Raw genomic sequence first — 14564 nt, 5'->3', positions numbered from 1 at the left:
TGCGTTAAGTGCATATTAATTAAAAGAAACATTTGCAAGTGTTCTTGAAAAAAGGGTTTGATAACTAATTTGTGTAGTGATAACCATTTAAAGCTGAAGTTTAGTGAAAAAAGTTTTTTTGGAAAGTTCCAGGGGAACAACTTGCCTGTCACTAGGGATGAGTTCAGGCACGTTCAGATCGTAGTCCGAATCAACTTGAGCCATCACATCAGGAAGCGGTCACAGAGCCAAGGGTAAGTCGCCAAGGCATTCCCAGGCCCACAGTTACAAGAATGTAAATGTGCAACTGCAGGGCGGGCAATGCCTCATCCACCTTCCATTCGCTTGTACAGTGACAGCTTCCATGTGGGAATCTGAACACACCTGATCTCATCCGTGTCAGTCACTCATGAAGCACAGAACAATCACTCTGTAAAAAGGACCAGCACCAGTGAAGAGTAGATTTCTACAGGAACCATCAGCCTACAGGACGTGGGATACCAAAATATTGTTTTGTTTTTTTACTAAAAATATTAGCTTTCATGAACAACTAGGAGACAAATATATACAGTATATCTGTTAATACATATTCCTAATATAGATTCCTCTGCTTCTAATTTAATGCTAGAGTCCTTCAAGTTTTCATTCCTTTGTTCCAAGATATGCACATTTTATCTGATCATTTTATCTCATCACCCCTTTAGAGATGGATTTTCCAAGACAGATTCAAATACAAAATGGTTGCATTTGTGAATAATAATTTGATATAGATGCCAATATCTTTTAAAAGGTTTACTCAAGTAGAAATTGTAAGTTCCTGACTATTTTAGATTTGTTTCCAAGACTCATGCAAGTAAAAATTGGTACATTTTTGAATAACAAATAACAGTCCTGGAATATTTCCAAAAGTGATAAGTAAAGCTGTCGGAGTTCACATAAGCAGGCCGATCAGACCCACCTGTCAGATTTTTAGGTGGATCTGACCGGAAGCTCAATGTCAATGTCAGTCTGTGGGGAGACAACTGTAAATAGACATGTGTCCATTTACAACTGATTACCTCTGAGTCTGCTAGAATAAAAAAAAAATAAAAAAAGGAAAAGATTTGTATCATTTTTAAGTTTTTAGTTTGTTAAGTAAAAGGATGTTGGAAGAGGTACGTCCATTTACAGCCACCTGTCCATAGACTTAATATGGATCAATTTGCATCCACAATCTAGAGGAAACAAATGAATGGACACAAATATCACAAAAGTTCAGCATAGGCATACTATCTTTAAATACTGAGCTATTATGTTGGTGTTGAATTTAAGCAAGCTTATTCACAATCACAAGCTCGTGATATAAATACAGTTTTTATACATTAGAATAGTTTTGTGGTCTATGTTATGAAATGTAATTTTATCTTACATTTTAATTGTTGATCCACAAATGCCTTTTATGGTTCATTATGAAATGATAAACATTTGTGTTTTTAATTTTACATTTTTATTCATATATACAAATGACCCAAGATTTTTTATATACAAATGACCCAAGAAGGGGAATGTGGTTGTCTCCAACATGATTGTCTCAGAAAATCCAAAAATCTGGGTTGCCACTAGGACAGAAAAGTCAAGAAAATGAAGAAAAACATTTTGACTTAAGATATACTTATATTGCTTTTAATGACCAGTCTTTTGTGCCAGTCAACATTTACTATAATCACATATAACCTGGTTGCTTTCTACATTAAAAATTAGTGGACTGATTGATATATGCAATTATTATTATTATACAGGATTTATATAGCGCCAACAGTTTGCTCAGCACTTTACAATATAAAGGGAGACAATACAGCAACAATATAGTTCAATACAAGAGGGTTAGGAGGGCCCTGCTCCTTGGAGCTTACAATCTAAGAGGGAGCGGTTGGTGGTACAAAAGGTAATAACAGTGGGGGATGAACTGATAGGAGGAATAGAAGATTCCATTATTAGCGGAATGTGGGATAGGCTTCCCTGAAGAGATTTTTCAGAGATCGCCTAAAAGTGGGCAGAGTAGATGATAGTCGGATAGATTGGGTTAGAGAGTTCCAGAGGATGGGGGAGGCTCTGAAGAAGTCCTGGAGACAAGCATGGGAGGAGGAGTCAAGGGAGCTAGTGAGCAGGAGGTCGTGGGAGGAGTAGAGAGGACGGTTTGGGTGATATTTGGAGACAAGAATGGAGATGTAATTGGGGGCAGAGTTATAAATGGCTTTACATGTTATTGTTAATGTTTTGAATTTTATCTGTTGGGCAAAGGGAAGCCAGTGGAGGGATTGGCAGAGAGGGGTGGCAGATATGGAACGGTTAGTAAGGTGGATGAGTCTGGCAGCAGAATTCATGATAGACTGAAGAGAGGATAGCCTGCGATGAGGTAGGCCAATGAGGAGGGAGCTACAATAGTCAAGGCGAGAGATAACAAGGGAGTGAATAAGTTGCTTAGTGGTTTCAGAAGTATATATATATATATATATATATATATATATATATATATATATATATATATATATATATATAAACATAAACGCACACTAAAACAAAACTGGTGTATTTTACTGAATGTGAAAAAAAACGTATCTGGAAAATGTGCACATTTTTAGGTCTTGTTCACATGGACGTACTTAAGCATACACCCATGTGAGGGCTGTGTTTTGCTTGCATGGGATGCACAGGTGTTTCATGCATCAGCAGGCAGACGGTCCCAATCATTTCAAGTGGATCGCAGTGGCTGCACAGACACAGCTGCTGCTCCCAATTTGGCATCTATGTGGGTATGGTTACTTATCCCTGAAACACTGACAGTGTGAGTTCGGAGACATGCACCTACAACCACACTGATGTCTGACTGGGAGCAGCGGCTGTGTTGATGCAGATACTGCATCCCAATTGACATTATTTGTTTAAACTACACCAGTGTGAACGTGGCCTCAGGGGTTACTTTTTCAGCAAAAAAGCTACAGGTATAGTACGATGGTTAAGTAGTTGCATTCTTTCCTAGCAGTCCTGGGTTTATTTGCCGAGAAGACTTTATGTACATGGAAGTTGTATGTTCTACCCAAGGTTTAAAAGGGGTTTTCTCCCACAGAAGGTAGGTAGGTTAATTGGCTGTTGACCAACCTGCATATAGAGGTGTGTGAGAAGGGCTGTGTAAGAACAGGAAACTAAGTTTTTAAAGGGCAATAAGGGGAAAAATATAAAAAAGGGTATATATTAGTACCATATACACCTACCTGCCACTTTATTAGGTACACTTTGCTAGTACCGGGTTGGACCACCTTTTGCCTTCAGAGCTGCCTTCATGGCATAGATTCAACAAGGTTTTGGTCCATATTGACATGATAGCATCACTCAGTTGCTGCAGATTAGTTGGCTGCACATTCATGATGTGAATCTCCTGTTCCACGACATTCCAAAGGTGCTCTATTGGATTGAGATCTGGTGACTGTGGAGGCCATTGGAGTACGGTGAACTCATTGTCATATTCAAGAAACCAGTTTGAGATATTTGAGCTTTGTGATATTGTGCATTATCCTGCTAGAAGTAGCCATCAGAAGATGGGGACACTGTAGTCATAAAAGGATACATATAGTCAGCAACAATATTCAGGTGGGCCGTGGCATTTAAACGATGCTCAATTGGTACTAAGGGGCCCAAAGTGTGCCAAGAAAATATCCCCCACGCCATTACACAGCCACCACCAGTCTGAACCGTTGATACAAGGCAGGATGGATCCATGCTTTCATGTTGTTTACACAAAATTCTGACCCTACCATCTGAATGTTGCAGTTGAAATCGAGACTCATCAGACCAGGCAACGTTTTTCCAAACGTCTATTGTCCAATTTTGGTGAGCCTGTGTGAATTGTAGCCTCTGTTTCCTGTTCTTAGCTGACAGGAGTGGCACCCAGTGTGGTTTTCTGCTGCTGTAGAACATCTGCTTCAAGGTTCAATGCGTTGTGTGTTCAGAGATGGTATTCTGCATACCTTGGTTGCAACGAGTGGTTATTTGAGGTACTGTTGTCTTTCTATCATCTCAAACCAGTCTGTTCATTCTCCTCTGACCACTGACATCAACAAGGCATTTTCTTCTACACAACTGCCACTGACTGGGTATTTTCTCATTTTCGGACCATTCTCTGTAAACCCTAGAGATAGTTGTGCATGAAATTCTCAGTAGATCAGCAGTTTTGGAAATACTCAGAGCAGCCCATCTGGCACCAACAACCATGCCAAGTTCAAAGTCACCTAAATTCCCTTTCTTCTCCATTTTGATGCTCGGTTTGAACTTCAGCAAGTCGTCTTCACCATGTCTAGATGCCTAAATGCATTGAATTCCTGCCTTGTGATTGACTGATTAGCAATTTGTGTTACCAAGCAATTGAACAGGTGTACTTAATAACGTGGCCGGTATATATGGTACATATACATATGTACCATATATACAGTATACAGATATAACATGTTACAACTACAGGTATTTATATCTGTTACATTAACTCATTAACTTACATATATAATTTATACATATAGCATATACAATTGCTACACAAGTCATGTTGTAATTTAATTTTATTAACAATGACCTTTCCTTTTTCAATCAGCAGCGCTGTAACTTTCTGTAAAATTCAATGCAATATGGCTACCTGGAGGCGTTCTCTACACAACTGGTATACAGAATGCTTCCAAAAAAGGCATTCTGCTGCTTGTGTGATTGGCTGATTGATTTTCCCGGAAGTCTGCACTAAGATACAAATCAGATTATAGGCATCCTCTGGAATAAAAATGTAAGTTTTAGTGTGGTACTCCCCAAAGGTTAATCACTTCTAACGGGATGCAGACACTGCAGCTTTCGTCATTAAAACACAGAAAGTACATTAGCTGAAAAATAACCAGACCCTCCCATTCAGAATGAGTATGTGATCAGTCTGGCGAAACAAAGAGCTATTTCTTCACTGCAAAAAAAGGTAGGAATCTGCTAGAAAGTTTGTTAAAATCTCTTCAATGTATATTGATCACCCAAAGGGGTTTGTTTTTTTTAACCTCAACAAATGTGGAGTTACTCTAAGTTTAGGGACTGATGCTACTTGCTCTCTGTACTCTGTAATTATTGAGAAAATATGTTGACTTTTGGTTGCAAAATATAGAAAACTATGTAAAATAATAAGCACATCAGGAGTGATTAGATAAACATCAATATGACTAATGCACCAAGAAATTCAGGTCTTGCCATTTTCTATCAAGTGCACGCTTTTATTCCCTGCACACAGCTCTAGAGGCCAGATAGCCAAATGTGGTGTACGCACACAACACTTTTACCCAAGATTAGTATGTCTGACACATGTCTGACACATACAGAGCTGTAGGCAGTCAAGTGAAATAGTCTCATTTGTCTTCTCCCTCTGGTGTGACTCACATAATGGATTTTTGTTTCAATTGATCTTAATGGTAGGTAGTAGAACTGAAAAGTGTAATACTAATAACAGGCCCCGAGGCAGCAGTTTCACTCATCCAGACAGCTAATGTCTAACATTACAGATCGATTTTTAAATGTACTCACAAATACACTTAGTAACCTTACTGCTATCAATATTTGGGATCTTAATTCAAACTTTCTACATGTCCAGGACCTTGATAAAGCCATATTACAGGATGGTCAGTAAGCAGTGGGTAATGTAAGTAGGTAATGTCGCCAATAAATGTGCAAAAAAGAACCAAGCACTGGGCATGCTGCCATAGTAAAGATCCTTTTTATTAAATTATTCAATTAGCTATTAAATATTTTATTGACTGGCAGTTTATATAGCTTTATCGTCAAGTCATAATGTCCACCCTTAGTATAACTCTATAAAAAATAGCCACAAAAATATATATAATCTAACAGGAATATTTGGATTATCTTTAAAGCTACAAATGCTTCTTGAAAAAATAAAGGGGATGGTACTTTCCAATGATAAATACAGGGATCAGACATTAACCATAACAGAGTATATAGCTCATAGTGCTTGAAACTTTGCTCAACTTCTGATCATTATTTTGTAAAGCTGGGGATATCCAGACCGAGTTCCCAGCAGTCAAAAGTCAAACGTTCATTTTTCATTAACCTTTATAATCAATGAGTAGACAAGAAGAAAGGTTAATAAATCCCAACATTGGCCTGCATAGAATGAATTACTTGCACAGTTTGAACACACATTCATGCACCTAATATTTCCCCTACATAATAGCTTTTATCATTGTGTAAAGTACAGTATAACAGGCACCATCTACATTGTAAAGTTACACTCACAGTTATCTTCAACATGTTTTGCAGTGTCCTCTTCTGCAGGAAACACTTGATTTATAGCTGCCAAAAAAGTCTGTAAAACAAATATTGCCAAAATCAGACAAAATGTTTAGATACCAACGTGAATATTGCAGTACAATATATTCCTTCTTTATCACAACATCGTAAAGGTAAGTTATCATAAAGACCAGCATGTTAAATATTTCAGTGTTTAGCATACTGCTTTCTTGAGATCTCTGTAAAATAAGATCAGTGAAGAAAGCGTCACATATCGCTATAACATAAGACAAATTCAGGTACTGCTGTCTTACTTGAAATTTTCAGTCCTCTGTTCACCCCATACCTTGGCAGCTGTAATCTTTCAGTGCTGATGGGGTTAATACAGCCACTGGACCCATCATAGGCACTCGGCAAGAATGCTGACTATATCCGCCCTTTCCACCCCTCTCCTCCATTCATAGAAGATATATTATAGCTTCCACCAATGCAAATTCGCCTTTTTGGTATGGTATGAATTCATCTGTCCATCCTCCTATCACAGAGCACTTTTCATTGCTGGAAACTATAATACAGCTTCTATGAATGGAGGAGGGGTGGAAAAGGTAGACATAGTCAGCACTCTTGATGAGTGTCTATGAAAGTTCCAGCTGCTGTATTAATACCTCAGCACCAGAAGATTACTGCTGTGGGGGTATTGGGGGACTAAAAATGTGTACTAATACAGCAGCCATCAGCACAAGGGAGACTAAGAATGTATGTACCGAATGTAACTAAACTTAAGCTTTAAATGAATACAATACAGTGATTGTAAACTCAATTTTTTTCAAAACAAACACGTTATACTTGCCTGTTCTGTAAAATGGAATTGCCCACAGCAGCCCCAAACCTCCTCATCTCAGGACCCCCACCAGGGTTCCTGGCTTCCTATGGTGGCACACCTGCGGGCTCAATCACAAGCCACACTGCCTGTGTCCATAGACACAGACCACAAGGCTCGGTCCCGCCCCCCCACTACCTTGTCACAGGATTGGCTCCTGCTACCTCAGCAAAGCCAGTGAGAGCGGGAAGTAAGAGGAGAGAGCCACTGCAAACAAGTGGTGGACCAAGTGAGGACTCAAGTATGTATATTGGGGGGGAGGATACTCTTACCTAAACATTTTTTACCTTAATGCAAGGAATGCATTAAGGTACAAAAATGTTTTGGCTTTAGAACCACTTTGATGAACATAGAGCGATATTTAATACTTTTTTTTATTTCTGTCTTCTAGCTTTATTCAGACTGTGGAATATATCTTGTTGCTTTCTTCTTAAAGTGGTTGTAAAGGCTCAGGGTTTTTTAGAATGCATGAAGGTAAAAAACCTGTGTGTAGCACTACCCCCAACCCCCTCAATACTCACCTAAGCTCCATCGAGATCCAGCAATGTGCACGACAGCCTCGGTTGTCCCGGGTATCTGCCTCCTCATTGGCTGAGACAGCAAGAGGGAGCCATTGGCCAGCCAGTCAGCCAATGAGAAAAGGGGGAGGGGCCAAGCCATGGCTCTGGGTGTGAATGGACACACAGACCAGCGGCTTGGGAGCATGCCTGCTTGGGTGCCTCCATAGCAAGCTGCTTGCTATGGGAGCACCCGACAGAAAGGAGGAGCCAGGTGAGCTGGCAGGGGACCCGAGAAGAGGAGGATTCCGGCTGCTCTGTGCAAAACCACTGCACACAGCAGGCAAGTAGAGAATGGTTTATTTTACAAAAATCGCTTTACGCTTCAGTTGGGATAGAAGTTCTAACAGTATTATGCAATCTAATATTATGGGGGGCAATTGGAATGTAAGGTCCGATATCTGCCAAGAACTCTAGCACACTGTCAAAGAGAGATAGGACAGGATTCTCGTCGGTCCATGGGCTACGCTAGTCTACAAATCTATATTATCATACGGCAGGTTGGGGGAGACTACGGCACCAGTGAGAAGTTATTCATTCTGTATAATAAGAAACATCAAGGTAGGCAGAAGCTACAGCCAATATTCACTTCAAGAAGTGCCAACACACAAAATTCTAATGCTGACTAAAAAAACTACCCAATACATACAGGGTTTTGTTTTCTTAGTAAATTTTGATTAAAAGGTAAAAAATTGAGGTGCTGACCACAGCACCATAGCAATTCAGCTCAGTAAATCAAATAAATAAAAATGTGATATCCAGTGGGTTGTCATAAATGAGTTCCCTGACTTCTTATTTTTCCAATTCTTATAAACAAGAATCAATATTAATGCTCTTGTCCTGTACAGCATTCTCAAATCCCAGGATTCAGTACTGTGAGCATATAGAAAACCATTCTTTTTTGCAGTATTCTGTTTGTGCTCTTCATTACCGGTTTCTGCTCTGTAAATCTTTCATATGTATTGATAAACATATCTGAAAATGCTGCTTCCCACACTGAGCCCCAAACATGATCATGTTATTGTTTTCCTGGGTGAAAAGTAGCTGGCATGTACTGACTGTAAACAATGCAGCTAATAGGGAGATATCAAAGATATAGCACAAGGAAGAATCAGGCACAGAGAATAGATGCAAATACCAAGCATAATGAGGTTCCAGGGAATATGTAGATAACCATTGTATGGGCAGCTCCAATAACTCATCCTACAGCAATGAGACATGAGCACAAAACAACAAAGGAGCGCTCACAGCCCTGTGGAAGTCAATAGTCACAAGCCCAAGAACAGTTTATATATTTATTTCAGCTACTTATATAGCGCCGTCAAATTACGCAGCGCTTTACGTATATATTATACATTCACACATACACATACCCTCAAGGGGCGTACAATCTAAGGTCCCTAACTCACATTCATACATACACATACTAGGGACAATTTAGACAGGAACCAATTCACCTACCAGCATGTCTTTGGAGTGTGGGAGGACACCGGAGTACCCGGAGGAAACCCACGCAGGCACAGAGAGAACATGCAAACTCCAGGCAAGTGGTGCTGTGGTTGGGATTCGAACCAATGACCCTAGTACTGCCAGGCAGAAGTGCTAACCATTTAGCCACTGTGCTGCCCACACAGTTAAAATTGAAACATGATCTGAGAAAGGGGCAAGTCCCTGAAACATGTTATCATGATAACTGGCTGCATGGAATAAAAGGACAATTGTTATAGTAAACCTAATTTATTGTATTTAGACAAAGTACTTATTTCAGCAGGACTTAATATCTTGAAAAGAATCCGGTCTTAGGAGAAACGCTAGAAGTGCCATTTCTGACACTGTCTTGTAAACATGCTTGTCTACAGTACTGGATGCTCTTCAATACTTTGATCTCCTTACCAAGCTAAAGTATCTAAATCAGATTTAAGGCTTTCTTGTTTCAAATCTGTGATGCAGAAAAATTTAAAAAAGCGGCATCCAGGCAACTGGCATTTTCAAAGGGTATCTCAATAACAGCAGCCCCAGTAGTGGTCTCAAGACAGGTTTCCTTTACAAGCTGGTGTTAGAGACCACCTTTTCTTTATTTTCCTTTAAAAGCTTACCTTTCCTTTTTGATGTAGTGGTTCAATAGTTAAAGAATCTGGTCCAATGTCCACAATATTTCCTAACTGAAATCCATCGGTTGGGTGTGGCGCCCACACAGGCTTTCCGTCCTCCATGCTGCTCTGCCACAGGCTTCACGGTTTGCTAAATAGTAAAAACAAAAAAAATACATAAGAATGAATTCTTATACAACAATACAATGTATTTTCTTTCACAGTGGAACATACAGACGTTATCTTTAACTGCACACATGGTCTGTAACATTTACAGAAGTGTATGATTGATGAACACACTTTTATTATAGGTTTACCAGTTTCTAAAGGCCATTACGTGCATATTTTAAGAATAGCATCTTCCTACAGCATATTTATTTTTTTTGACGACTTTATTAAAGAATGTTTTTAATAGTTTATTTTTTCGCATAACTCCAAACATGACAAGGTGGCTTTGAGCACTCTGGCAATCTCAGAGCTGCTTTACACATAATAAAACAACTGATGTGTGGGGACTGCCCTGCCACTCAGCATAAGATTCAAGAGCAAAAACCTTTTAAGGACCACTAAGAACACCTGATGAATAAAAGAAATGTAACAAAGCATGGTGTGTACTTCGGAGCTAACATTCCCTGGCAGAATTTGGAAAACATTAGCCATGTTTGATGCGCCAATATCACATAACATTCCACTTACGGTACATGTAAGTGCACCTCTAAAAGCCTCAAAACCTCTGGTACAAAATCATTTGGAGTAACAAGACCAAATTAATGGTCACAACCAGACACGTGTGTAGAGGGGATCAACAAGGTCTATAAAGTGAAGCCCATGCATAAATTATGCAGGTGGATCTTTGTTGTTTTGAGGGATGTGAGCTATCAAGGCAAACATTATAACTAATTGACAACAGCATATTATCAGAAAATTTGAGAAAATATTAGAGGACAATTTGCATTTATCAGCCTGGAAGCTACCCATGGGGTGCTTCTGGACTTCAACAATGATCTGAAACACAAGACCAAGTCAACCCTTTAGTACCTGCAGTAGAAAACAAACAATCTCCTAGATTGTAAGCTCTAACGGGCAGGGCCCTCTGTTTCCTCTTGTACCAAATTGTATTGTAACTGTAATGTCTACCTTCATTTTGTAAAGTGCTGAGCAAACTGCTGGCGCTATATAAATCCTGTATTATAATAATTGAAGGTTTTGGAGTGGTCATCACAATCTACTGGCCTCAACAACACTGAGTCACTTTGGGGAGATCTCAGAAAAGCAGACCAAAGCATTTACAGGTCCTGTAGGCACTTCGTTAGTACACAAAGATTTTCCTTGTAAGTTAACAGAACAAATGATTTTTATGTAGTTAGTATCACTGCCGAAGTTGTATTCAGTCTTACAAGAATTTTCGTAACTCTAGTAACTTATTCTTTTTCGATGCGAGACTAACATGCAAAAAAAAAAAAAAAATGGACGATCCTTTGTCCAGTATTCTGATTGTGTGTATTAGGCATAAGTGTATGCAAAATCTTGACCACAATCATTTTATATTTTTTCTTTGCTAGGTTTGTTTAATGTTCAGGCTATTCTGTGACTCCTGTTTATTTAAAGCACACTAAAAATAAATGCATTTGTTTACCTAACATGCTTTCTTGAAAAATGGTCTACATCTTACATGTTCTGCCAGGGGTATGTAGTTATGAGCAAAACTAACTTGCCTTCACCATACATTTCAAAAGAAGTAACTGTAAAAGATACCACTACTTTCCTACAAAACTAAAATATATTATGCAAATTCACTGCTAGCAAAAGCCGACGGTAACACTTTAATGTAACATTTAAGAGCCAATCACTAGCACAGGCACGTTGCCTGAAAATTAGGAGTGGAAATCACAGTGAGCATGCCTGCAGAGTACTTGAAACTGGACTTTTCAGTCTCATTAGCACTTAAATCATCTCAGGAGTTTCAAATATTTATTCAGACTTCAAAAAAGTATCCAAGGAATACATTAGAAACTAAGCAGTTAAAACAAGCAACAAGAGCTACATAAAAAAGAAAAGGAAAGTTTACCTATAACCATATAACCAATTGATAATTGATATATGGTGCCGACCATTTACACAGCCTTTTACATACTGTACAATTAAGTCAGTCCCTGCCCTTGAGGAGCTTACAATCTAAGATCATTACCGCACATGCATACATACACATAGTAGTACAATTTTAGATAGGAGTCAAGTCCCCCCTAATACTTATCTGAGCCCCATCCAGCGATGTAAACAAGAGCCTCGGCTCCTGCTGCTGTCAATCACAGCCAGTGAGTCAATGAGAGGGGTCAGGGCCAAGCAGGGGCTCTGTGTGTGAATGGACATGCAGTGCAGCGGCTTGAAAGCAAGCCTTCTTGGGTGCCCCTATAAGCAAGCTGCTTGCTCTGGGGGCACTCGGCAGCAGTGAGGGGCCAGGAGCGTTGGTGGGGGACCCAAGAAGAGGAGGATCAGGGTTGGTCTGCGCAAAACCATTACACGGAGCAGGTAAATATAAAAGGTTTGTTTTTTTTTTTTTTTTAAATTGTCTTTAAAGTGGCAGTAAACTCTTTTTTTAAACTTTTACCAACAGGTAAGCCTATAATAAAGCTTACCTGTAGGTAAAATGAATATCTCCTAAACTGGCACCAGTTAAGAGATACTTTTTGAGTGCTGGCAAATGCCATTCCTTCAGAGCACTGTGCGGGGGGAGGACTCCCACGCACATGCACAGAAGAGACGTCATCGTGGCTCAGCCAGTCAGACAGCAGGAGCTTAAGAACCCGGAAGGAAGACTGGGTGAAGATGGAAGCCTCTACAGTGGTGACAGCTGGCCGCTGGAGGGCTTTGTTTTAAGGTAAGTCCTCCATATTGTGCTAGTATGCAACGCACATTATGACTTTACCTTGCAGAGGATTTTTTTTTTTTCTTTTTAAGCTGCAGTTTTCTTAGACTTTATTATCACTTTAAGTCAACAGCATGTCTTTGGACTGTGGGAGAAAACTGGAGTACCTGAAGGAACCCAGGTAAGCAGAGGAAGAACATGCAAACGCCATGAAGGTAGTGTCCTGGCTGGGGTTAGAACCAAGGACGCCACTAATCCACTGTGCTGCTCACACACATGGAGAGGCAGGGTCTACACAGCAGGTAAAATCAAAACTACACCTATTTCAAAGAAAATATGGATCCTTTGGGAAGAGGAATAATTTACCATACCCTAAATGGAAGGATCCATGGCCGTAGCTAAATAAAAATAAAGTAGAACTAAAGGAACAACTTTTTTTTTTTAGTTTTGGACAGAGTGGAGATGGATTAGGACACCTATTAGGTTTTATTGCTATCTGTGCCCTCCATGGGGAGATTCACCCTATTTACCATTATCATTGAAAGTAAAGAAAACCCCAAATTTTGGGTTGTCCCCATAAAAGTAATACAGGAAAGTTTCCAATGGGTACACTAGTTCTGCTGACATGGGGCTCCCCAAGGGATTCCCTTAATTTGTGGGGATTATCTCTCACTTCCAGTTTTGCCTGTGGGAAAGGGAGAATATACATTTCCCCAATGGGACACAGATGGCAAAAAATAAACTGACAGGAGTTATAACCCTCCAAAATGGGAAAAATATAGTTCTTCTTTAAACTAAAAGTTTTTTTACGGTTATTAGTATGACAGTACGTATTTATAGCAAAAATGCATTTCTTCGTCAGTTTTGCATTTGGCAGGAATGGTAAAACCCTTACCAGATTTTTCTTTTTCTTGCTAGCTTTGTCTCCTTGGAAAGATTGGCTTTTGGACCCTGTTCAAAAGACACAAGTGAGGTTCAAAACCTTTTTTGACACTTGTCACTCGAACAGCTTTTTTCATCCTTTCTTACTTTGAAGATGATGGAAACTGGGACAAGTAAAAAGGGTGTACCTTGCCAGAAGTGACACAGCCAGCAGTAAAAACCCAACAGAGCTTCTAACCCTTCCATTCTCTATCCAAAACTATATATTTACATTCTATATCCAAAACTTTGGCTATATATACAATTTATTGTACTGCAGTGAAATACTTTTTACCTATGGACTGAAACTACTGAGTACTGTTAGTAATATTTTTTATTTATATCATTAGTACTAACATCCAAGTTTTCAGAACAAGCTTTCAGGGTCTACCCCCTTCTCCAAGGTTCAAGCAATACTAATACACAATGTTTTAGCAGAATGTTTATAAGAGTCCATTCTGATAAAACGTTTTTAATATTGCTTGGACCTTGAAGAAGGAGCTACACCCTGAAAGCTTGTCCTAAAGGTTTGGATTTTGGTGCACATAAAAAAAAGTATTACGGACAGTACTCAATTGTTTTTGTAACAAGTGCACTAATACGGCTACAATCACCTCATGTGTACCTACGTACGGCAATCAGAAAGCATCACTCTTACTAGTTTTGTATTGTTAAGCCGGCCATAGATGGAGCAACTTTCTTTCTTGCAAATTATTTTTTTCTCCCTGATTCCCAGTCAGTGTAGATGGGGGAATCTTTTCCACGGAGCAATTGTGTTCTCCTAGTGGGAGCGTGGGGGGAGCCGTCCCTTTAGGGAGAATTCAGTAATTACTGCTAGCGACTACAATAGCCGCTAGCAATAATCGGATGTAAACTCTGGAAGGCTGGTTGTACCCAAGTTATTATTATTATACAGTATTTATATAGCGCCAACAGTTTGCTCAGCGCTGTACATTACAATGGGGGACAAT

The 14564-nt window shown here is 39.4% G+C and overlaps 1 protein-coding gene across 5 annotated transcripts in view; it reads right to left on the bottom strand.

The window, feature by feature from the left end:
- The window catches only part of MYO6 (myosin VI), a 374955-nt gene that overhangs the window by 268439 nt on the left and 91952 nt on the right, over window positions 1–14564 (bottom strand). For all 5 annotated transcript variants that reach the window (XM_089681402.1, XM_089681403.1, XM_089681405.1 and 2 more), the window contains exons 2-3: window positions 9813–9957; window positions 6286–6355 (exon numbers count right to left, since the gene is read on the bottom strand). In XM_089681402.1, the coding sequence (XP_089537528.1) occupies window positions 6286–6355; window positions 9813–9929 (187 nt within the window). In that variant the 5' untranslated portion in view covers window positions 9930–9957. The remainder of the gene's footprint in view (window positions 1–6285; window positions 6356–9812; window positions 9958–14564) is intronic.

The sequence above is a fragment of the Staurois parvus genome, unplaced genomic scaffold, assembly GCF_062004578.1.
Source record: "Staurois parvus isolate SC_StPar_1 unplaced genomic scaffold, SC_StPar_1.0 ptg000264l, whole genome shotgun sequence".
NCBI lineage: Eukaryota > Metazoa > Chordata > Amphibia > Anura > Ranidae > Staurois > Staurois parvus.
Note: the sequence above shows the minus strand (reverse complement) of the source record. Positions and strands in the feature narration are given on the sequence as shown.